Source organism: Capra hircus, chromosome 28 (assembly GCF_001704415.2).
Source record: "Capra hircus breed San Clemente chromosome 28, ASM170441v1, whole genome shotgun sequence".
In the NCBI taxonomy this organism is placed as follows: Eukaryota; Metazoa; Chordata; class Mammalia; order Artiodactyla; family Bovidae; genus Capra; species Capra hircus.
Window position 1 is genome coordinate 41,543,656 of NC_030835.1, and position 22,475 is coordinate 41,566,130.

The 22,475-nt window shown below is 48.1% G+C and overlaps 1 protein-coding gene across 1 annotated transcript; it reads left to right on the forward strand.

The window, feature by feature from the left end:
- FAM89A (family with sequence similarity 89 member A) lies at positions 965–21,185 on the forward strand. The gene is made up of 2 exons (XM_018042599.1): positions 965–1,314; positions 20,100–21,185. The coding sequence occupies exons 1-2, from the start codon at positions 1,042–1,044 to the stop codon at positions 20,361–20,363; spliced, it is 537 nt and encodes a 178-aa protein (XP_017898088.1). The 5' UTR covers positions 965–1,041; the 3' UTR covers positions 20,364–21,185.

Consider the following 22,475-nt stretch of genomic DNA (forward strand, 5'->3'; position numbering starts at 1 on the left):
GAATCGTATTTATTTTTGCCTCAGAGTTGAAGAATAGTTTCTGAAATATAATCCTTTTCTTCACTCTCCTAACATTTCCATTGAGAACTACTCTTGTGTTCCCAACCAGGTTGAAGGACATGTTTGGTCGCATTTTGAGGTTTCCAAAGATGACTCTTGGCTCCTCTTGGCCAAGCTCTTCTTGACTCGGCGCTCCTTTTGGCTGCTGTCGGTACGGACAATGGTATGGACGTTGCCATTTACGGAGAAGGCCTGTGGGCCATCGAGTGAACTAGTGACTAGCCCGAGCCTGGGGGCCCCAGCTCTCTCGGCAGGAAGTCACACTTAGCAGGAGGCGGTCTAGATTCAGCCCTCGGGGACGAGCGGGAGCGGGGGTGGGGTGCGGTGGGTTCCTGTGGCCAGAGCCCCGCCTCCTTCCCCGCGGTCTCCGCGGACCCCGCAGGCTGCGACCACGCCGCCTCTAAGGACCCTGACCGCGGGCGCGATCCCAGCACTACCAAACCTCCCAGACGTCCTGCCTGCCCCGAGGGGGAGCCTTTATACCCCGATTCGCCGCACCAACTGGCCTCGTCGGATGGCATCTGAGGTGACCCTCGCCTATCAGTAATTACAAGCAGCTTTGGAGTCTAGTGGCGGAGCCCACCTTGCCTGGAGTGGGGCAGCCAGGGCAGGGCTCGACTCCACGAGGAGGGCCGGCAGGCGAGAGTCCCAGGAGGTGCTAAAGGTGAGCCAGGGACCGGCCCGAGGATGGGCGCAGGGGTGGAGGGTAAGTGGGCGGGGCGGCAGGAAAGCCGGGGAGGTGGGGCATCAAGAGGGCGCGGGCGCGGGGCGGGGACTCAGGGAGGGGGCACGGGCAGGGGGCGGGGCAGGGGCGCAGGGAGGGGGCACGGGGAGGGGGCGGGGCGCGGGGAAGGGGCGGGGCAGCGAGGTGGGGAGGGGAAGTGGGCGGAGCACCCCCGGAAAGGGGGCGGGCTGGGGAGCGAGGGCCCCAGGCAGCGGCGGCGGCTGCGGACCCGAGAGCGCGCGGTCAGGCCGGACGGGATGAGCGGAGCCGGGGCTGCCGGCTCCGTGCGCGGGCTGCGGGTGGACGGGCTGCCTCCGCTGCCCAAGAGCCTGAGCGGGCTGCTGCACTCGGCGTCGGGCGGCGGCGCGTCGGGGGGTTGGAGGCACCTGGAGAGGTTGTACGCGCAGAAGTCGCGCATCCAGGACGAGCTGAGCCGCGGGAGCGCGGGAGGCGGCGGGGCTAGGGCGGCGGCGCTGCCCGCCAAGCCCCCCAACCTGGACGCCGCGCTGGCCCTGTTGCGCAAGGAGATGGTAAGGGAGGTCCGCGGGCCGGAGCGGGGGTCCTTCCCAGCTGGGCTCGCCGTTCTGGGAAAGTTCGCCGGAAGTCCCCGCGCCACCCGCCCGTCTCAGGCTCTTTGGCCCCAGGCGCCGACGAGTACAGGGACACTGGCCTCTCAGCTACGCCGTTTTGCTTGTCCTGTCTGTGCCCACTACTGGACCCTCGCCCAAGGAGGTACCCCTTCCAAAAGGCAGCTTTCTGGAGACCCGGCGCTGCTCGTCCGGCCCCAGCAGGCTCAGAGACCCAGGAGGCGCGGCGTGGGGCTGGCGCTTGGCCTCGGGCCGGGGGCGGCTGGTCGCCCCTCCCCAGGGGGCAGCAGATCTCCCGGGGTCGGGGGGGAGCGGCCTTCACTGCCCCCGCGGGGTTAAGAGCTGTGTGTAATTGTGTTTTCCTGCCCTGAAGAGGACAGCTTTTTGTCCAAGCGAGTGTAGACTGCGGATTGCAACAGCTCTCGCCCCCTCCCCCTCGTCCAGGGCGCGTGCAGAATCGGATTACAGCGGAGCGGCTCCTGCCGGCAGATGCCGGGAAAGTGGCCGCTCACCCTGAGAGTCTCCGCGTGGTGGCCGGTTCCCCAATCCCGCTAGAGAGGACTGGGGCGGTGGCGTCTTCGCCGTGTGGGTGAAGTCCATGTGGGTTCTTCAGGTTGTGCCTGGGCTGCAAACAATGGGGTTTGGTTTTTCTCGGTCGTTGGGAAGTATGTTAGGTGTTCGTGGACTAGGACTGAGTTAAGGAGAAGCCAAAAGCAGCTCAGGGGTCTCCAGCTTTCTCCAAGCTTAGGCCAGCTCAGAAGACAACAGAAAAATTTCCGGTCTAACGCTCCTGCAGGCCTCTGATCACCTTTCTTGGCCACTCTCTCTGTTTAGAATTTGCCCTTTCCTTTTACCTAATGCAGAGTCCCCCCTCTCCTGGCACAGGTAAATACTTTATTAAGGAAATCTAATATATGAAAATTTTTTTTTGTCCTCCAAAATAAATTGGCACCTAAATTTATTATAGGAATCCTTTAAATATGCTTTTAGTGTATTAAGATATTATTTAGAAAAACTCAATTTATGCATTTCTTTTGGGAAAATATCTGTCCTGAAAAGTAAGAATTAAATCTAGAAACAGCATTAACACCTTTTAAGCAATTCAGTATTATCTTCCCACTCTGTGGCTGCTGTTGAAGTGATTTCCAGTTCTCCCTGAGAAGATTTTCTAAGCTTCTTACAGAATGACTTAAATTTCAAGCCAACTGTTTTTATTAATTAATCAGCATTAATCAACACCAGCATTGCACAGCTGGAAAGCTGTGTTTTCATTAGATAAGCTTACACCCAGTATGTTTAGTCTGAACTTGGATGCAGCATAAATAAAGAGGGTGAAATAGGAAGACTCATCCTGGTTAATTTACGGGACCAGAGACAGGAAAACCTCAGGCCACTCCCCTTGTGAAGCTCTCTCTGGTTTATAAACATGCTCTGGAGTCTTGCACACTCCCAACTTGGGAGTAACCATGCTGTTCCCGAAAGTGTTTTTCCAGGTCCCTCCTGGTGCAACCGAACTACAGTCACAGCCTCCTTCTAATTATGCCCTGGACCAGAGCTCTTTCTCAGCCTATCGGAAACACAAGAAAAATAAACAGCCGTCTGATATTTAGCTGAGATAAAGGCAAAACATGGCTACAGGCCTTAACAAGTCCCTTTCAAGGAATGTCACAAAGTCTTTAGGAGTGCTCTGGGGTTTTTTGCCTTTTTTTTGCCCCACTAGGGCAGTGGGGTCTGAGTGGTCGCTTCAAACTGAGGCTCCCATGGGGGTGGGGGTGGAGGCTTGCCAGATTAGAGGTGAGAGTTTGTGCTTGAATCATCTGCCCAGTAGTCTGTGTTGATCTATTTAATTTGAAGGCCTTAAGTAAACTCTGTGCCCGGGGAACTAACAAGAAGTCCTGGCAGACTGTAGTTAGTTGCTTTTTAAACAGTCGTATACAAGCGCAGAGGAGCAGTAGTGTGGAGCCCTCAGAATGCAACTGCATTTTAAGAAGAGAATGGGTGATAGAAAATCCAGACTGACGTGCGCTCCTGTTGGAATAGGGCAGGTGTGGACATTCCAACTGAGAGGACGGGTTGGGGCCAAGTGGGCAGAGGAAAGCCTCAGGAGTAGCAACGGAACAAGTAAAGCCGGAGAACTGGCTTTGAAGAGTTAATGTGAAAGGAGGGTGCTTAGAAGGGCGAGCTGGCTGAGCTTGGGAGGTACTGGAGATGTACGTGGAGTGATGAGAGCCTGCAACAGCCTGGGGATCCCGGAATGTGAAACGAGAATCACATGGGAGACACTTCATTGAAATAGAATCCACAGGACTTGCTGGGTAAATATCAGAGTCAGGATGGTGATGATAAGGAACCAAACATGACTTATTTTTTTTTCCAGTAGTTTCATTTATGCTATTTATTTGACTGCTGGCTTTTCTCTAGTTGTGGTGAGCACAGGCTACTGTCTAGTTGCAATGAGAGGGCTTCTTATTATGGTGGCTTCTCCTGGAGAGGGCAGGCTCAAAGGTGCTCAGGCTTCAGTAGTTGTGGCTCCTGGGCTCTAGAGCACAGGCTCAGTAGTTGTGGTGCATGGACTTAGTTGCTCTGTGGATGTGGGATCTTCCTGGACCAAGGATTGAACCCGTGTCTCCTGTATTGGCAGGCGGATTCTTTACCACTGAGCCACCAGGGAAGCCCCGAGCAATAACTTAAGTTTTTTTTTAATGGAAAGTGCCCCTAAGCAAAACAATAATTATAGTCGAGCTTCCCTGATGGCTCAGTTCAGTTCAGATAAGTCGTTCAATCAAGTCCAACTCTTTGCGACTCCATGGACTGCCTGCCCCACGCCAGGCTTTCCTGTCCTTCGTCAATTCCGGGAGCTTACTCAAACTCATGTCCATCAAGTTGGTGGTGCCATCCAACCATCTCATCCTCTGTCATCCCCTTCTCCTGCCTTCAGTCTTTCCCAGCATCAGGGTCTTTTCCAATGAGTCAGTTCTTTGCATCAGGTGGTCAGAGTATTGGAGTTTCAGCTTCAGCATCAGTCCTTCCAGTGAATGAATATTCAGTGATTTCCTTTAGGATTGACTGGATCTCCTTGCAGTCCAAGGGACTCTCAAGAATCTTCTCCAACATGCTTCTTCAAAAGCATCAATTCTTCTGTGCTCAACTTTCTTTATAGTCCAATCCTCACATCCAAACATGACTACTGGAAAAATCATAGTTTTGACCAGACAAACCTTTGTTGGCAAAGCAATGTCTCTGCTTTTTAATATGATGTCTAGGTTGATCATAGCTTTTCTTCCAAGGAGCAAGCGTCTTGTAATTTCATGTCTACAGTCACCATCTGCAGTGATTTTGGAGCCCAGAAAACGGAGTCTATCGCTGTTTCCATTGTTTCCCCATCTATTTGCCATGAAGTGATGGGACTGGATACCGTGATCTTAGTTTTCTGAATGTTGAGTTTTAAGCCAGCTTTTTCACTCTCCTCTTTCACCTTCATCAAGAGGCTCTTTAGTTCTTCCCTTTCTGCCATAAGGGTGGTGTCATCTGCATATCTGAAGTTGTTGATATTTCTCCCGGCAATCTTGATCCCAGCTTGTGCTTCATCCAGCCTAGCATTTGGCATGATGTACTCTGCATATAAGTTAAATAAGCACGGTGACAATATATAGCCTTGACGTACTCCTTTCCCGACTTGCAACCAGTCTGTTGTTCCATGTCTAGTTCTAACTGTTACTTCTTGACCTGCATACACATTTCTCAGGAGACAGGTAAGGTGGTCTGGTATTCCCATCTCTTTCAAAATTTTCCAGTTTATTGTGATCCACACAGTCAAAGGCTTTGGCATAGTCAATAAAGCAGAAGTAGATGTTTTTCTGGAACTCTCTTGCTTTTTCGATGATCCAGTGGATATTGGCAATTTGATCTCTACTTCCTCTGCCTTTTGTAAATCCATCTTGAACATTTGGAAGTTCATGATTCACATACTGTTGAAGCCAGGCTTGGAGAATTTTGAGCATTACTTTGCTAGTGTGTGAGATGAATGTAATTGTGCGGTAGTTTGAACATTATCTGGCATTGCCTTTCTTTGGGATTGGAATGAAAACTGACCTTTTCCAGTCCTGTGACCCCTGCTGAGTTTTCCAAAGTTGTTGGCATATTGAGTGCAGCACTTTCACAGCATCATCTTTCAGGATTTGAAATAGCTCAACTGGAATTCTGTCACGTCCACTAGCTTTGTTCATAGTGATGCTTCCTAAGGCCCACTTGACTTCGAATTCCAGGACGTGTGGCTCTGGGTGAGTGATCACACCATTGTGGTTATCTGGGTCATTAAGATCTTTTTGTATAATTCTTCTGTATATTATTGCCACCTCTCCTTAATATCTTCTGCTTCTGTCTCCCAATGGCTCAGTAGTAAAAAAAATCTGTCTGCCAGTGCAGGAAACAAATTCAATCCCTGATCTGGGAAGATCCCGCACGCTGTAGCGCAACTAAGCCCCTGCGCCGTGACTCGTAAGCCTGTGCTCTAGACCCCGGAGGGCCGCAGCTGCTGAGCCCACATGCCGCAGTTCCTGAGGCCCATGCGCTCTAGAGCCTGTGCCCAGCAACTGGAGCAGCCGCTGCAGCGGGAAGCCTGAGCACCACAGCTGGAGAGCAGCCTCTGCTCGCCGCAACTGCAGAGAAGTCCTCGAGGCAAACAAGACGTGGCACAGCCATAAATAAATAAATACATAAATAATAGCTTTAAAATTACCGTTCTAGCACCTGATCACTTTACTATTTGGGGATATCTCCTGATAGGCACAGTGTAAATGTTTTCCTTCAGTTCAGTCGCTCAGTCGTGTCCGACTCTCTGCAACCCCATGAATCGCAGCACGCCAGGTCTCCCTGTCCATCACCAACTCCCGGAGTTCACTCAGACTCACGTCCATCGAGTTGGGGATGCCATCCAGCCATCTCATCCTCGGTCGTCCCCTTCTCCTCCTGCCCCCAGTCCCTCCCAGCATCAGAGTCTTTTCCAATGAGTCAGCTCTTCTCATGAGGTGGCCAAAGTACTGGAGTTTCAGCTTTAGCATCATTCCCTCCAAAGAAATCCCAGGGCTGATCTCCTTCAGAATAGACTGGTTGGATCTCCTTGCAGTCCAAGGGACTCTCAAGAGTCTTCTTCCTTACGTCATCTTATTTGATTTTTATAACTTCTCCACTAGATAGATACTGAAAGTCTACATTTTAAAAAATAGGATTCAGAATTTAAGTAGCTCACCTAATGTGACATCTCAGCCAGACGTGTCTGCCTCCAAGACCCTGTTAAATCATAGGGTTTTACTGCTTTGAGGGGACACATGTTGCAAGTATTTTTTAGGTCAGTGTATATTAAAATGTCTTAACTCCATGGAGCGCCATTATGTGGCAGTAATAACTTTGGTCATTCATCACTGGGAAAGTGGGGGTCATCACAGCAATAAGGGAGTCAGGAGAAGTGGCTGCTTATGGGGGAAGGTGGTTTGCCATCGCATCGGTGGAAGAGTATGTTAAATGTTTCAGAATGTGGAGCCAGAGGCTGGCAGAGCCTGGCCTGCAGATAACTGATTGACGGATGGTCAGGGCAGAACACGGGGAGCTGGTGTTGAGGGGCGCCTGTGTGGGTGACGCCCTGCTCTGCTTTGAGCGTCCTGATGTCCACTGGAGTTTTAGCACTTCCTGTCCTAGTAATGGGCTTACTCTGAAGTTCTGTGCCGTTGTGAGCTCCCTTCCCCTCCCCCAGTGAGCCCATTTGGAGAGCTGTGAGGGTCAGACAGATGCTTTTTGCACTTTAGACCTGAAAGCATCCTTTAAAACAAGAAGTTCAGATTGTTCCCCCCTGCCCCCCCAACATCAAAGAGTATATTTGGATTGTATCAGACAGATGTTTGCCACATGTCTGCTGGTTATAAACTGCTGTGGAGGATACAGGGCTGAACTAGGATATAGGGCTGAACTATCTAGGTGTTAAGGAGCTTATAACATCTAGCAGAGGTGGGCATCTTTACAGGAATACAATTGCTGTAGTTTAGACCGTGTGTCACTTTTCATGTCTGAAGACTTTATTAATAATAGAGACTCAGTTTGAACCAGCTCTTGCAAAAGGAGAACCTTGTAGGGCTGGAGGTATACAGAGGCAGCCTAGAACCAGGGTTGGTGGGGAACCCAGGAAGGCTACTGCAATCTTCTTTACCCTCCTTTTTTCCCCCCCTACATTTTGGAATGTGACTGTCTACAGTGTCCACACTCCCAGTTTCAGCTATGCTTCTTACTGCCACTTTGGAAATACTGTGTGGAAGAATACCAGTGGGCCCAGCTTGGGGGGTCTGGACAGCTATTGGTGACTGAGGCCAAGATGGTGTTTTATTTACTAAGGTGATGTGACTGTGTGGATGGGGTGCAGGGCTGGGCATCCCTAAAAGAAGAGTTTGCAGAAATGGAGCAGGGGGCTACTGCTGGACAGCCAAAATATAAGATATCTAGTATTTTTAATAAGCATTTTTTCTTTTTTAACTTTTTATTTTATATTGGGGTATAGCCGATTAACAAAACAATGTTGTGATAGTTTCAACTGAACAGTGAAAGAACTCAGCCAAACATACACATGTATCCATCTCCCCCAAATTCCCCTCCCATCCAGGCTCCCACATAACGTTGACAGAGCTCCATCTGCCATACTGTAGGTCCTTGTTGGTCATCCATTTTAAATATAGCAGTGTGTACATGTCCATTCCAAACTCCCTCACTGTCCCTTCCCCTCATTCTCCCTACACCCCCACCCCACAGCCATAAGTTTGTTCTTTAAGGCTGTGAGTTTTTTTTTCTGTTTTGTAAATAAGTCCATTTGTATCATTTTATATTTCACATATAAGGGATGTTGGGTTTCCCTGGTGGCTCAGACAGTAAACAATCTGCTTGCAACACAGGAGACCTGGGTTCAGTCCTGGGTTGGGAAGATACCCTGGAAGAGGGTGTGGCAATCCACTCCAGTATTGTTGCCCGGGAGGTCTCATGGACAGAGGAGCCTGGAGGGCTGCAGTCCATAGGGTCACAAAGAGTCAGATATGACTGAGTGACCAGCACCTCCACTTTCTTATAAGGGATGTCATACGATATTTCTCCTCTGTCTGCCTTCCTTCACTCAGTATGACAATCCCTGGGTCTATGCATGTTGCTGAAAATGGCATTATTTTGTTCTTTTTAATGGCTGAGTAATACTCCATTGTGTATGTTCCATATTTTCTTAATCCATTCCTCTGTTGATGGGCGTCTAGGTTGCTTCCATGTCTTGACTGTTGTAAACAGTGCTGCGACGAACATTGGGGTGCACGTATCCTTTTGGATCATGTTTTTCTCCGGATATGTGCCCAGGAGTGGGACTGCAGGGTGCTATGGTAGCTCTATATTTAGCTTTTTAAGGAACCTCCATACTGTTCTGCATAGTGGCTGTACCAATTTTACTCCCTGCAGACCTCTTTCTGGATAGAAATACTTTGGCCTCAAGGGCCCCACAGTTTGAAAGATTTTTATCTGGTATGCTGACAGGCTAGCTTGGCTCAGAGGATCTTCATTGGCATTGCAATCCTTGCGTGTGGTTGAAGCACACACGTGACTCTCAAGAGTCCACAGGGATCCTGGCACACATCTTTCCTTGCAGGGTTCTTCAGAGACCACTGCCCAGCAGCCCTGTAAGTTTAGCTCATCAAGCTTCTTAGGTCCTCAGAAGCATCACATAAAAATGTAGAGGCAGAAAGAGAGCCTCAGACATGGGGTCGGGAGATGGCAGATCTCTGAGGATTCTTGAGTTCCACTTCTCAAACCATCAGCAGCACCTTTCTAAATAGTAACTTTGAAAACTCTCTGCCTCATTTTTTCTTTTTTTTCCAAACTATCCAATAGTTGCTTTGGTTACCCACCTGTGAGTGGGAAGTTGTCCACACAGAACTTTTGAATTCCTGAACTGCAATGGTTTGGGTGAAGAATTGAATCTGAGAAAAAAGGTTTGATTCCTGAGAGCAGCAACACTTCGCTAAGTTGTATCCAACTTTTTGCCACCCCATGGACTGCAGCTGGCCAGGCTTCCTTAGCCTTCACCATCTCCCGGGGCACGCTCAAACTCATGTCCATCTAGTCAATGCTGCCATCCTACCATCTCATCCTCTGTTGCCCCCTTATCCTCCCGCCTCCTCCCAGCACCAGGGTCTTTTCTAGTGAGTTGGCTCTTCCCATCAGGTGGCCAAAGTATTGGAGCTTCAACTTCAGCATCAGTCCTTCCAATGAAAATTCAGAGTAGATTTCTTTTAGGATTGACTGGTTTGATCTTGCGGTCTAAGGGACTCTGAATAGTCTTCTCCAGAACCACAATTTGAAAGCATCAGTTCTTTGGCATTCAGCCTTCTTTTTGGTCTAATTCTCAAATCTGTCCATGACTACTAGAAAAACCATAGTTTTGACTGTATGGACCTTTGTTTGTTGGCAAAGGGATGTCTCTGCTTTTCAATACCAACTGTCTAGGTTTTTCATAGCTTTTCTTCCTAGGGGTAAGTGTCTTTTAATTTTAGTTGAGACAATACCTAAATGCCTGACAGCCTTGTGTGGTGAACTAGAAACCAGGAGATGGGCATGAACTTGAATAGCCCAGATCCCCGCAGAGTTCAGTCTTCACCCTATACGAGGCAACAGGGTCTCAGAGAGGGGGTTTGAGTCTTTAAATGGGCTTATGGTTGGAGGTCCAGTCTCAAGGCAAGCCCATGAGTGCCATTTGGAATAAGAGTGTTAGCTCTCAATGCAGGATTCTTGGTTGGCCTTGGTCAAAGGAGACTGGGGATGGCCACTGGCCTTTAATATCGTGTGGACACCAACCCTTTTTCTTGCTTTTTATGTCAGTTGTCTAAAAACACTAGACACTGACATGAAGTTTTCTGTTTATTGTCCAAGAACTTGGTTTCCTGATTTTTAGCTTTAGATTTTCTTCCTTTACTGAATCTACTCTTGCAGAGAGGCAGTTTCAGTTAGTTATCATTCAAGAAAATGACAAAATGCAAACTAACCTTCAGATGGGTGTTGAATTCCCATGTGTCATGAGTCAAGTCATGCTTTTTCCTCTAGTCCTACTTGATTCTTAGAATCAACTGCATTCATGTGTGCATTCCTCATCGTAAGTAATGAACTTTCAGGCCTTTGACACTTCCTTGATGAATGGTCCACTGTTTGTGATCCCAGAATTGAGGGATTGGAAGGAAAGCATCCCATTTCCCTTCTCTGCCTTCTCCCCTGCAATTTCATTTTCATAATTTAAAAAAGTTTTTTTACAGAAATAGTCACCCAAGGGAATAACAGTACTTACATAGGAATATCTTTTGCAGTGATATATAGTAGTATTCTATAATAATAATATATAACAGTGATAGAATATTATACAATTGTTGAAGAGAATGTGGTAACTATGTAAATGAACATAGGTGTTCAAGGTTTGGAAAAGTGAATTGTAAAACAGTACCTACATACATTTGTATGTGCAGTGTGTCTTGAGGGAGGTATGCTAGACAGCTAAAAGTGGATATGCTTAGAACAGTAGTTCTTAAATTATGGTCTGAGGACACCTATGGGTTCCCAGAGCCTTTTGTGGGGGTGTCCATAATTAGGTGGTGATCATATGGGCAAATGTGACTTTCCAAAATAGTACCTAAGGAAGTATTTGGAGGGTCTACATTCAGTGAATCAATTTTCCACATTTTTCATGGAACTAATGCTTGGTGCATGGTTAAAAGATCCATTCAAAATGCAAGACTGGTGGGTTTTAATGAAACAGTATTAAAAGCTCATTGGCATAGTTTCAGATTCCACACTGGAGCCAGCTTAAGGATAGTGCCAAATAAGAATATCCACTGTTAACTTGAAAGGTGGTTTAAATGCTCCTTTTTCCCAAGTACATACCTATGTGAGGCCAGGTGTATTTCAACTAAAAAAGCGTGTTATGAAAGATCAAGTACAGAAGAAGATAAGCCAGACATTAAAAAGATTTCTTACACAATCCCATTTATAAAAATGTGATTTATGTTAGCAGTGAGTGTAGTGTTTTTGAATGGCTTTATATGACAGTTTCTCAATTTTCATTTCTAATGAGGTAACTATTGATAGGTATAATTTATATAAACAGGAGCTCTTTGGGACCCTCAGTAATTTTAAAAGTCTAAAGGGGTCCCAACCAAGACCAAAACACTTTAAGATTGCTGCATTAGGACATGAAATTAGGGAAGACTGTATAATTATGAGCCATTGAATTTTTAATATAGCTAGAATATTTTAGTTTTGTAATTGGGAAAGGATTTAGTAAAGGAATATGCAAAGACATGTCTTAAAGACAGTGGCCAATTGCTGTTTTGCTTTTTCCTTCTCTGCGTAGGACAGAATGAGAGGAAACAGGCTTCACTGGTACAACCATTATTGTAGGTTAGAGATGGACAGGATGTCGTCACTAGCACTGCTGAGCTGCAGAATGGGCTCCATCCACCAGCGTGGGCGCCTTCAGGTGTAGCTCCTGGTCTGCTTGCTCTCTGTCAATCACCAGGGCTCTTTTGAGGCAGTCCTCAGCTCGGTGGGGCTGCAGCATTAAGAGGAGATGAGGTTGACAGACGCAGACCCCCTGGGGAGGAGCTGAGTGACTGATGAAGCCTGCTTAGGGAGCCCAGAATCACAGTTCACCTGGGGGCTTGGGGTCCTGCAGGAGTATCTCCGGCCAGCTCAGGCAGCTGAGTTCATAGCTCTTTCTCTGTTAGATCAACACTGATGAAGCTTTTCTCTTTGGTCTTCTCCTTTTAAACAGTATGCAGGTCAGTGTTCTGTCAACACATCCTTTATTCAGAAATCAGGTTATGATCCATTAAGTCACTGCGATCTTTATTACATTCCAGTCCTGCGGATGCATACTAGACACTCATTAAATTTGGGGCATTTACTAATAGTGTTGTCTAAAATAAATTTACAAGCCATTTATTATGTTTTTAAAAGTTCATTATGAGTTAATACATATTCATGGTAGAAAATCTGGAAAACTCAGAAAGGTGAAAGCCAAAGAGTTAGTCAGTCATGTCTAACTCTTGTGACCCCGTGGACTCTCTAGCCCACCAGAATCCTCTGTCCATGGGATTCTCCAGGCAAGAATACTGGAGTGGGTTGCCATTCCCTTCACCAGCGGATCTTCCCAACCCAGGGATCGACTGCATTACAGGCAGGTCCTTGACCATCTGAGCCACCAGAGAAAATTCAGAAAAGCCAATAGTAAGAGTCACCTGTGATCTCAGCAGCGTGCTGCCCCAGCGGGCATGGCGCCCTCTCCCGGTGTTGTCTGTGCGGGCAGCGCAGGCTGATGGTCGGGCATGCGTGCTGGAGCCCTGCCGCCTGGCTGCAGCCCCCTGCTCTTAGTGAAGGGCCTGCATCTGTCAGGGCTCAGTTTCCTCATGGTAGCAGAATCCACACCTGCTTCACAAAACAAGGATGAGGATTACCTATATGTGTACAGCTGAGATTTTCTACTCCAAAGTCACTAGCGATGAACTGGTTAGCTGGTTAAAAGTTATATGATATTTTAAAGCTTTTGATAGACATTGCCAGTGAGTCCTGCTGAGAGGTTTTACAAGCATGCAGCCCTACTAGCAATGCACATAAGTTATATACTTTATTATAACTGCTAAGTCACTTCAGTCGTGTCCGACTCTGTGCGACCCCATAGACGGCAGCCCACCAGGCTCCCCCGTCCCTGGGATTTTCCAGGCAAGAACACTGGAATGGGTTGCCATTTCGTTCCCCAGTGCATGAAAGTGAAAAGTGAAAGTGAAGTCGCTCAGTCGTGTCTGACTGTTAGCGACCCCATAGACTGCAGCCCACCAGGCTCCTCAGTCCATGGAGTTTTCCAGGCAAGAGTATTGGAGTGGGGTGCCATTGCCTTGTCTAGTTTTTAAAATTAAGAGTAACTGCTTGTTGGAAAAAAATTTTTTTAGCAGTACAGAAGGCTGTAAATATCCAGTCCCACTTTGCAGAAGTAAATTCTGCTCATGGACATTTTCTCTTCTAGTCAAAAGCTTGCATGCGTGTATGCATAATGTATAAAGTGAGGTCCTACTCAGCATACTATTCTGTACCTTGAACTTTTGTGCCTAATGGTGGGTGTTGATCAGTGTCCTACTCTTAGAGAGCTGCTCTTTTAAGTAACTGCCTGGTTTTTATTGTACGTGTGTGTGTTCAGTTGCCAAGTTGTGTCTGACTCTTTGTGACCCCATGGACTGTTGCCCACCAGGCTCCTCTGTCCATGGGATTTCCCAGGCAAGAATACTGGAGTGGGTTGCCATTTGCTTCTCCAGGGGATCTTCCCAACCCAGGGATCAAACCTGGGTCTCCTGCATTGCAGGCAGATTCTTTACCACTGAGCCACTACAGAAACCTTTTTATTGTATGACTATAACATGATTTTCTCAGTCAAGTTTCTATCATCCGTTATGTTTCAAACTAAAGGTTCCCCCACCAGAGTTTTTCTGCATCTGCCTCCATATTTTGAGGCCCCCTGTTCCTGATTCTATAGCTTAACTTCAGACCTATACATCCCTTGTACCATGTGAGGTGGGGCATTTTTCATCTTCTGGTTGAGGAATCACAGCAGTAGGAAATAGTGGACTGGCAGGGGAGAGGCTCATTGCAGAATGACCCCAGCGTGACCACTGGGGCTAAACTGTGCTGGCACCAGGTTTACTCCCCTCCCCCCACCCTGGGCCCAGTATGGACCTGGGTGTGAATAAGACCATCTCCTCGTATGTTTGTCTTGTTTTCTACTCATTGCTGTATTTCAGAAAAAGTTGCTTTTATGTCTCTTGAAAAAGAGAGACATAAAAGAGTTTCATACAAGCAGGAGAATTACCCCCACCGTTTGTTTTTGGGCTTTCCTGGTGGCTTTTAGTTTCTTAAATAAAGCAGACTGTTTTTCTTAAGTATATTTTTTACTTCTAAAAACTTCCTAAAATTTTTCATGATGCTTTGTTTGCAATCAACATTTATTTCCCACTGCAGTTCTCTTTCATCTCCTAAGCCTCGTATCCTAATGGTAACATTTCTATTATCATCTAAAAGTCAGGAAGCACTTCCTCCCTAACCTTACCTTCCAGGGATATTCAGAGACTTGGCAACCCGAAACCCAGCTGGGAACCACCATCCTGTCTGAGGTGTGTACATGTGGCCAGCCCATTGTGAGTTTTGAAACTGTTTGGAGGGTGGTTCAGGATTGTTTGGCCCTATTGTTGGAGATGCTGGGGATGAGTGAGCCACCTGTGTGTACAGCAAGCGTGGTGATCAGGAAGGAAGCAGGAAGCCTGAACAGAGAGAGGAAGGAGTCAGGCCAGTTTAAAGTGTGGAGATGAGTGGCTTGTTCTTGATTGTCTCAGAGGTCTATGGCAAGGGGCTACAAGCTTCCCTGGTGGCTCAGAGGTTAAAGCGTCTGCCTCCAATGCGGGAGACCTGGGTTCGATCCCTGGGTTGGGAAGAGCCCCTGGAGAAGGAAATGGCAATCCACTCCAGTATTCTTGCCTGAAGAATCCCGTGGACGGAGAAGCCTAGTAGGTTACCATCTACGGGGTTGCAGAGAGTCGGACACAACTGAGCGACTTCACCTTCATCTTCAAGAATTCTGTACTCTTCTAAAATGAGGCTGTCTGAATTTTTCAGCTGGGTTTTCAGAAAAGAGCTGTGTTTTCTGAATCCAGCTGTGACTCAGCGCCCGTCCGTTAGGGAACACATCACTAAGGTGACGTGCTTCTGCAGCGGGATGACAGAGGTGAGGGTTAGTGGGCTTGCTGAGGGCATGCGCCCCTGCCTCTCCCCACTGTTTTTCTGGAATGATGAGAAGTTCTTGTTCGTGAGTGATTTAATCGTGTCCTAAAACGTAACTGCAGTTTAGTTCTGTTGGCCGGGCCTTCTCTCTGCTTCCCACACCCGGGAGCCTTCTGCCCTCCTGTTGAGAGCCTGCTCTGTGTCCCTGCTTCCCAGCTGCTGGCTCTGCAGTGAGCATTCAGGAAGGAATCTTCGTTTGTCTCTTTTCCTGTCAGGCAAGAGGTGAGTGCTTTTCTGATGACATGGCGAGAACCATGTGGCCTGTGGCTTTCCTCAGGGGCACCTTGGGGTGGAGCCAGGGGCCTGTGGATCCCAAACCCACTGCCGGGCCACTTCACCACCAGACGTTCTCTGGGAGGGCATCGGGGTCTCTATAGCTTTCCCTTGGTCACCAGTGTCTGAGTTTCCTCCACAAGGATCTGTACTGGGTGCTGAGGGACCCAAGGGGCAGATGGGTCCATGCCTTCTGGGTGTGTCCTCACGTGGGAGAAGGAAGACCATGTGCACCCACAGCGAAGGTAGAGAGTGATCATCGCCGTGAGACAGGCAGAGATGGTGACGGAAGGTGAGGCGCACTGGTGACTGAGTCCATCCAAGTCAGAAGAGAGGAGGGGGAGCTGGTGTTGCACTTATTTGTTGCTGCGCTGGGTCTTCATTGCTACACGCGGACTTTCTCTAGTTGTGGTGTGTAGGCTTCTTGTTGCAGTAGCCTCTCTTATTGTGGAGCGTGGGCTCTAGGGCTTCAGTGGTTGAGGCTTGCAGGCTCTACCGCACAAGCTCAAAAGTTGTGGCGTGTGGGCTTAGTTGCTCCATGGTGTGTGGGATCTTCCTGGATCAGGGATTGAGCCGTCTCTCATGCATTGGTGGGCGGATTCTTAACCACTGGGCCACCTGGGAAGCCCGGGATGCAGTGGGAAGCAATTATCTTCCAATTTAAAAAAATTAAAAAAGGTAAGGAAAAAACTTGGAGAATTAAATAAAATGAATCTGATGCTATTAAAAAAAAAACAAAAAGAAACAGGGCCAGGGGCATTCAGGAGGAAGGGGCCTCCCTGACTGGTGGAGGAGGCACAGGGAGAATTGTTCAGATCAGATTATGGGATGCCGCCTAGGGTTTTCGATTTACTTCTAAAAAATTAAGGTGAAAATGTTTAAACTACCTCAGCAGGGGAAGAGGTGTCCTGGGTGGGAAGCTAGATTGCTCCTGTATGTACTTAGCTCCTGTCCTCCTGGCTAATCTGGAGGGTTGCTGGTGAACCAGAGGAAGCTGAATCTCACGTCTGAAGAAGGAGGCCCTGAGAAGCCAGGCTGTGGGCGTGCACATGCTGTGTTTAAATCTCTGTTAAATTAGTCCAAACCCTCGGCATCTGTTGGCTTGTGTAACAGGCGTGTATAGGACTCTGCTGTATTTCTAGGTGGGTCAGACTTGGTTTCTAGGCCAGCGTTCCGCCCGATGACAAGGCAGCTTTGTGAGTCACCGGCTGCCACGGTGCAGAAAGGTCCAGGGTATGATCCAACTCCCAGCCTGTGCGTCTCCCACGTAGGCCTGGGAATGCCTCGGACACCTCAGCACTGAAGGAGAGCAACCTGGAGCCGCGCTCGGGGCGGCACGCGTTGAGGGAAGTCAGGGCTTCTGCAGGCACCCGTGCCCACCTCCAGCGGTCCAGGAGAGTGGCAGGCCTGGCCGATGGCACATCGCTCTTCTACTTTTTCCTTCACAGTTTTGGGTTCGCTAGAGGTTAAAAACCCACCTGCCATTGCAGGAGACATGAGAGATTCGGGTTTGATCCCTGGGTCGGGAAGATCCCCTGGAGGAGGGCATGGCAGCCCACTCCAGGATTCTTGCCTGGAGAATCCCATGGACAGAGGAGCCTGGCGGGCTGCTGTTCATGGGGTCACAAAGAGTCAGACAAGGCTCAGCAACTTAACAACAACAAAATAGCCAATTAACTTTTGAGAGTAGGGTGCCTTGGGGCGAAGCATGCCTGGAGGCCACACCCCCAGCGTGCTGGAAGTCTCTTCCCGGGAACAGCTTCTTTAGAAGTTCTGCCATAGAAGGAATTCTGGGACGATGGGAATCACGCTGGAAACAACATGGCCTGCCTCTCCACCTGGTCTTCCTTTGAGTGTCTTGGCTAACATGCCAGGTCAGTGTGAGCGGCTCCGTTTCCGTGGTCTGTTCAGAGGTACCAGAGAGGTCGCTGGTGAACAAGAGTGGTTGACGGTGTGAAGAGTGACCTGGAATTTAGTCTTGTCACCAGATAGCTTCTCTTGTGTAGAAAATATCATTGCTGGGTAATTATAAAGACTAAATCTTTTGACACGCTCTGTGTTTCTTTTAAAAATATATTAATGTTTAATTTATTTTAAATAATTTTTAAAATAGATTTTAATTTTAATTTTTTAAATTATTAAAGTATGATAATACATTTACAGGAGACTTGGAAAATACAGAACAAGGTTACATATAGTTCCACTATCAGTTCAGTTCAGTTCAGTCGCTCAGTCGTGTCCAACTCTTTGCAACCCCATGAACCACAACACCCAGGCCTCCCTGTCCATCACCAACTCCCAGAGTTCACTCAAACTCAATGTCCATCGAGTCGGTGATGCCATCCGACAATCTCGTCTTCTGTCATCCCCTTCTCCTCCTGCCCTCAATCTTTCCCAGCATCAGGGTCTTTTCAAATGAGTCAGTTCTTTGCATCAAGTGGCCAAAGTATTGGAGTTTCAGCTTTAGCATCAGTCTTTCCAACGAACACCCAGGACTGATCTCCTTTAGTATGGACAGGTTGGATCTCCTTGCAGTCGAAGGGACTCTCAAGAGTCTTCACTAACACCACAGTTCAAAAGCATCAGTTCTTCTGCGCTCAGCTTTCTTTACAGTCCAAGTCTCACATCCATACAAGACTACTGGAAAAACCATAGCCTTGACTAGACCGATCTTTGTTGACAAAGTAATGTCTCTGCTTTTTAATATGCTGTCTAGTTTGGTCAGAAGTTTCCTTCCAAGGGGTAAGCGTCTTTTAATTTCATGGCTGCACTCACCATCTGCAGTGATTTCGGAGCCCAGAAAAATAAAGTCAGCCACTGTTTCCACTGTTTCCTCATCTATTTCCCATGAAGTGACGGGACCAGATGCCATGATCTTAGTTTTCTTTAAGCCAGCTTTTTCAGTCTCCTCTTTCACTTTCATCACACACCACTATATATTACAGTTATTTTTTTAAGTAGATAAATTAAGACTTTAGTTGGAGTTTTAATATCAAACCCTCAAAAATTAATGGACTAAATACACAGAGAAGTAGAGGGATACAGTAGGCCAGAAAAGGCACTGTGAGCCAATTCAGCATAATTAAGATTTATACAATTTCCACACCACAGTAGGGTACACATTCTGTTCAAGTTCCCCTACAGTGTAAACTAGGAGACACTGAAACATATCCAGGGACATAAAACAAGGTGCAAAGATTTCATGGTCTAAAGGTATTGAAATCATACCGAGTCTGTTCTCATATCACTGTGGAATTATGTTAGACATCAGTATCAAAAGACATTTGGAAATAACCCACATATTTTCAAGTGCGCTGTGACATTTACCAAGTGAGATCTTCAGCTTAGCCATTGAAAGCCTCAATAAAGTTAGATGAAAAAACCCACATATTCCCTGTGTTTGTGTGTGCTCTTTCCTGTGCATCTTGAGTGCGTTAGTGTAGTGCTTGGTATGTGGGAGACATTTGATTGTTGTTTATTAAAATAGTTGATATTTCATTTAATCCTCCCAATAGATTAAGAGAAATTATTTCATTTTGTCATCAAAGCATAGAGATGATAAATAACTTGCTCGAGAGCCCGGAAGCAGAAGGGCCCAGGGCAGGACTCCTGGCATCTGTTTAGAGTTTCCCATCTTGAGAGTCCTTGAGGTTGACTGCTCAGCAGCTTGCTCGGCATCCCCATTCCCAATGGCCCTGGACCTGGGCTGGAGTCAGAATCTGCAGGCTTCACAAGAGTGGTCCTCACGCACTGGAGAGAGTAGATGTGCTGGTCTGGGCTGCATTTCCAGATGAATTAACCCCTCTCTCTCTCTGGGATTGACGAAAAAGATGCATTTTCCTGTCCTGAATATTCTCTTTTTCCTGGGATAGGCCACTGAGGGAGAGAGGAGCTTGAAGATAAATGTGTGACTTTGAAATGTCCTTTGTTCTGTTATCACTTGGGAAAATAGTTCCCAGGGGAATCTGTAGAGGCCCAGGTCTTACTCCCCAGGTTCTCTCTGGGGAGTGACCCCACAGCCATCTTAGGAGATGCCCTCTTGTCCAAAGGAGAGGGAGTCTGACCCCTTGTGAGTCTGGAGACCCAGCTGATTGGAGGGTGGGTGCTCCAGGGGGCAGCGTATGACACAAGCTGCTGAGCTGCTGGTTCTGGCACAGAGACTGTTGCCCCAGGAAGGAGAGAGCACGTGGGGGTCTCCTCTGAATCTGATCATAGCAGGAAGAGATGGCACCTTTGCATCTTGGAGTCCAAAGTGAAGCTGGCTAGGGCTCTCAGAATGTGCAAGGCTGTTGCTCTGCAGGGCGGGCCAGGTCGCCAGGCGATGCTCTGCAGGCCGGGCCCGCTGCCCCACACGCGTGGTCGTTCCCTGACATGTTGGGTGACATCTGAGGTGTGGGCATTGCATAGTTAAGGTTTTCTCAAAACTGAAGAGCCAGAGCATTCAGGTGATGCTCTGAGTCACTGGCCATGTGGAAAGAACGTGCCAGCACGGGCAGGTTGCTGACGGAGAGCACCGCTAAGATTCCACTCTGTTGCTGACGTCTCGCTTTTACCTCCCTGCCCCTTCCCTCAAGGTTGGCCTCCGACAGCTGGACATGTCCCTGCTCTGCCAGTTGTACAGCCTCTACGAGTCCATCCAGGAATACAAGGGAGCCTGCCAGGCAGCGGCCAGCCCAGACAGCACTTACGCTCTGGAGAACGGCTTCTTCGATGAGGACGATGAGTATTTCCAGGAGCAGAACTCCCTCCAGGATGGGAAGGAGCGAGGCCCGCCAAGGGACCTGACGCTGCCCATCTCCCCACTCCCCAGCGGCGACTGGGTCCTGGACTCCATGTAAAGGGTGCAGGAGGCAGGCCACTGTCAGCATGGGCTTCTCTTCTGTGGGCCGTCCTCGAGCCTGTGGGACCAGCGTTGCCAGCTTAATTTGCAGGCGGGGAGATGTGCCTGGGTGTAGGGGCCGTGGTCTGTTTGGAGGGCTACTTTCTGCTGAGTGATCTGGAGGTGCTCAGCAGTCTCCTCACACCCCAGTCCTGAGACCCTGTGGCCACGGGTTTATACTGAGAGAGTAATGAGAGGATCCCTGGAGAAGAACTCGTGTTCTGGGCAAGATGAAACAACTTGTATATAGCTATATTTCTACTGGTGGGGTTTGCTTCGGGTTTGCAGTGTGTGAGAGCTCACATTTCACTGCTGCCCTTCCTCAGGACCTTCTGCTGCCTTTCTTGCTGTTTCATGAGCTTCAAAGCCACGTGGTTGAGCTTTATTTATTTGTAAGGTGCATTACTAATTGTCCAGGGGACTCAGTAAAAAAACTGTACTGAGAAAGTAAACCTTTCAGGCCACGCCAGTCAAGAGACTTGCATTCTCTGAACCTGTCCAGATATTTTGTGTCTTTCTCTGTGCTTCAGAGATGGGTGGGAGACAGTGCAGAGATACCTCGAGTTGGGAAACAAAACTGGGGCAAGCGATGTGTACCAGTCACCGTAAGGTGGTGAACGTTTTCGGTTTTAAAGATTCTGGGTACCAGCTGTAGTATGTTAGAAGGCAAACTCTTCCACTCAATACAGTGATCACCTGAAGCCTTACTATATTTATTAAAATCTTTTATGAACACTTTACACTTTGTAGGTTAAAAGTAAAGATAAAAGGCTAAACTGTCTGTGGTTGTATATTATTTTGGTCTGAGTTACGACCCATCACCTTTCATAACTCGAACGCATTGAATCCCATCAATGACTGAAAGAAAACTGCTGTTTGTTCCCTTGCCGTTTAGAATTTTGAAAGACGCTTTGTTCCTCTGTTGGCCCATCCTTAAGGCTGTTTTATCAGTAGACTGCACCATACTTAGGTCTCAGTGCTGTTCAGTCACTGCATACTCTGGACCCCTTGCTTCTCTTCTCTTTGGTGCAATAATTGCTTATTAGCACCTTTTCTGGGTCAGAGTGAGGAAGGAAAACTCACCATTGTTAATCAGCCTGTTAACAGCCTGTTATGCACACAGCACTGTGTCAGGAGCTGGGGTGAGGGGCAGAGAAGAGGTCCCCTGCTCATTTTCTGTGTTGAAAATGGTCATTGAAATGAGGGGTGGCAGTAAATTGCCTTTAGCATGTGGCCTGGCTGGTGGGGAAAATTGAAAGCGGTAAAACCCGGTGAAGGACAAGGGGGCAACGGAGGATGAGATGGTTGGATGGCATCACTGATTCAATGGTCACAGTTGGAACAAACCCCGGGAGATGATGAAGAACAGGGAAGCCTGGTGTGCTGCAGTCCATGGGGTTGCAAAGAGTCGGACACAACTTGGTGACTGAACAACAGCAACAAAACCCGGTGACAACTGGTTGTCTGCTGGGACCTCTTTCTTTGAGGCTGGCCCCTTGCTTCACATGAGCTGAACCCAAGACCAGCGGACGTCAACCTTGACCTTGACCACACTGAAATGCTTGGGGGAACTTTTAGAACAATATTGTTTGTTGTCGTTTAGTTGCTGAATTGTGTCCGACTCTTTTGTGACCCCATGGACTGTAGCCCACCAGGTTCCTCTGTCCATAGGATTTCCCAGGCAAGAATACTGGAGAGGGTTGCCATTTCCTTCTCCAGGGGATCTTCGCAACCCAGAGACAGAACCCGTGTCTCTTGCAATGTTAGGCAGATTCTTTACCACTGAGCCACCAGGGAAGCCCAGAACAGTATTGAGCCTGGATTCAGACTCGCCCTTGCCCTCGTCCCCTCTCCAGCATCATTTTGATTTAATTAGTAATGAGTGAGGCCTGGGCATCCCTATGGTTATAAAAGTCACCCAGGTGGTTCTCATGTAGATCTAGTTACCATCTAGAGTTCAAAGTGTAGTCCAGGGAGCAGGCATCACCAGCACCGTGGTACAGAATCTCACCCTACCCGGCCTTCTGCCCCAGGTCCTGCAAGCACCTTGACAAGATTCCTCCTGTGTAGA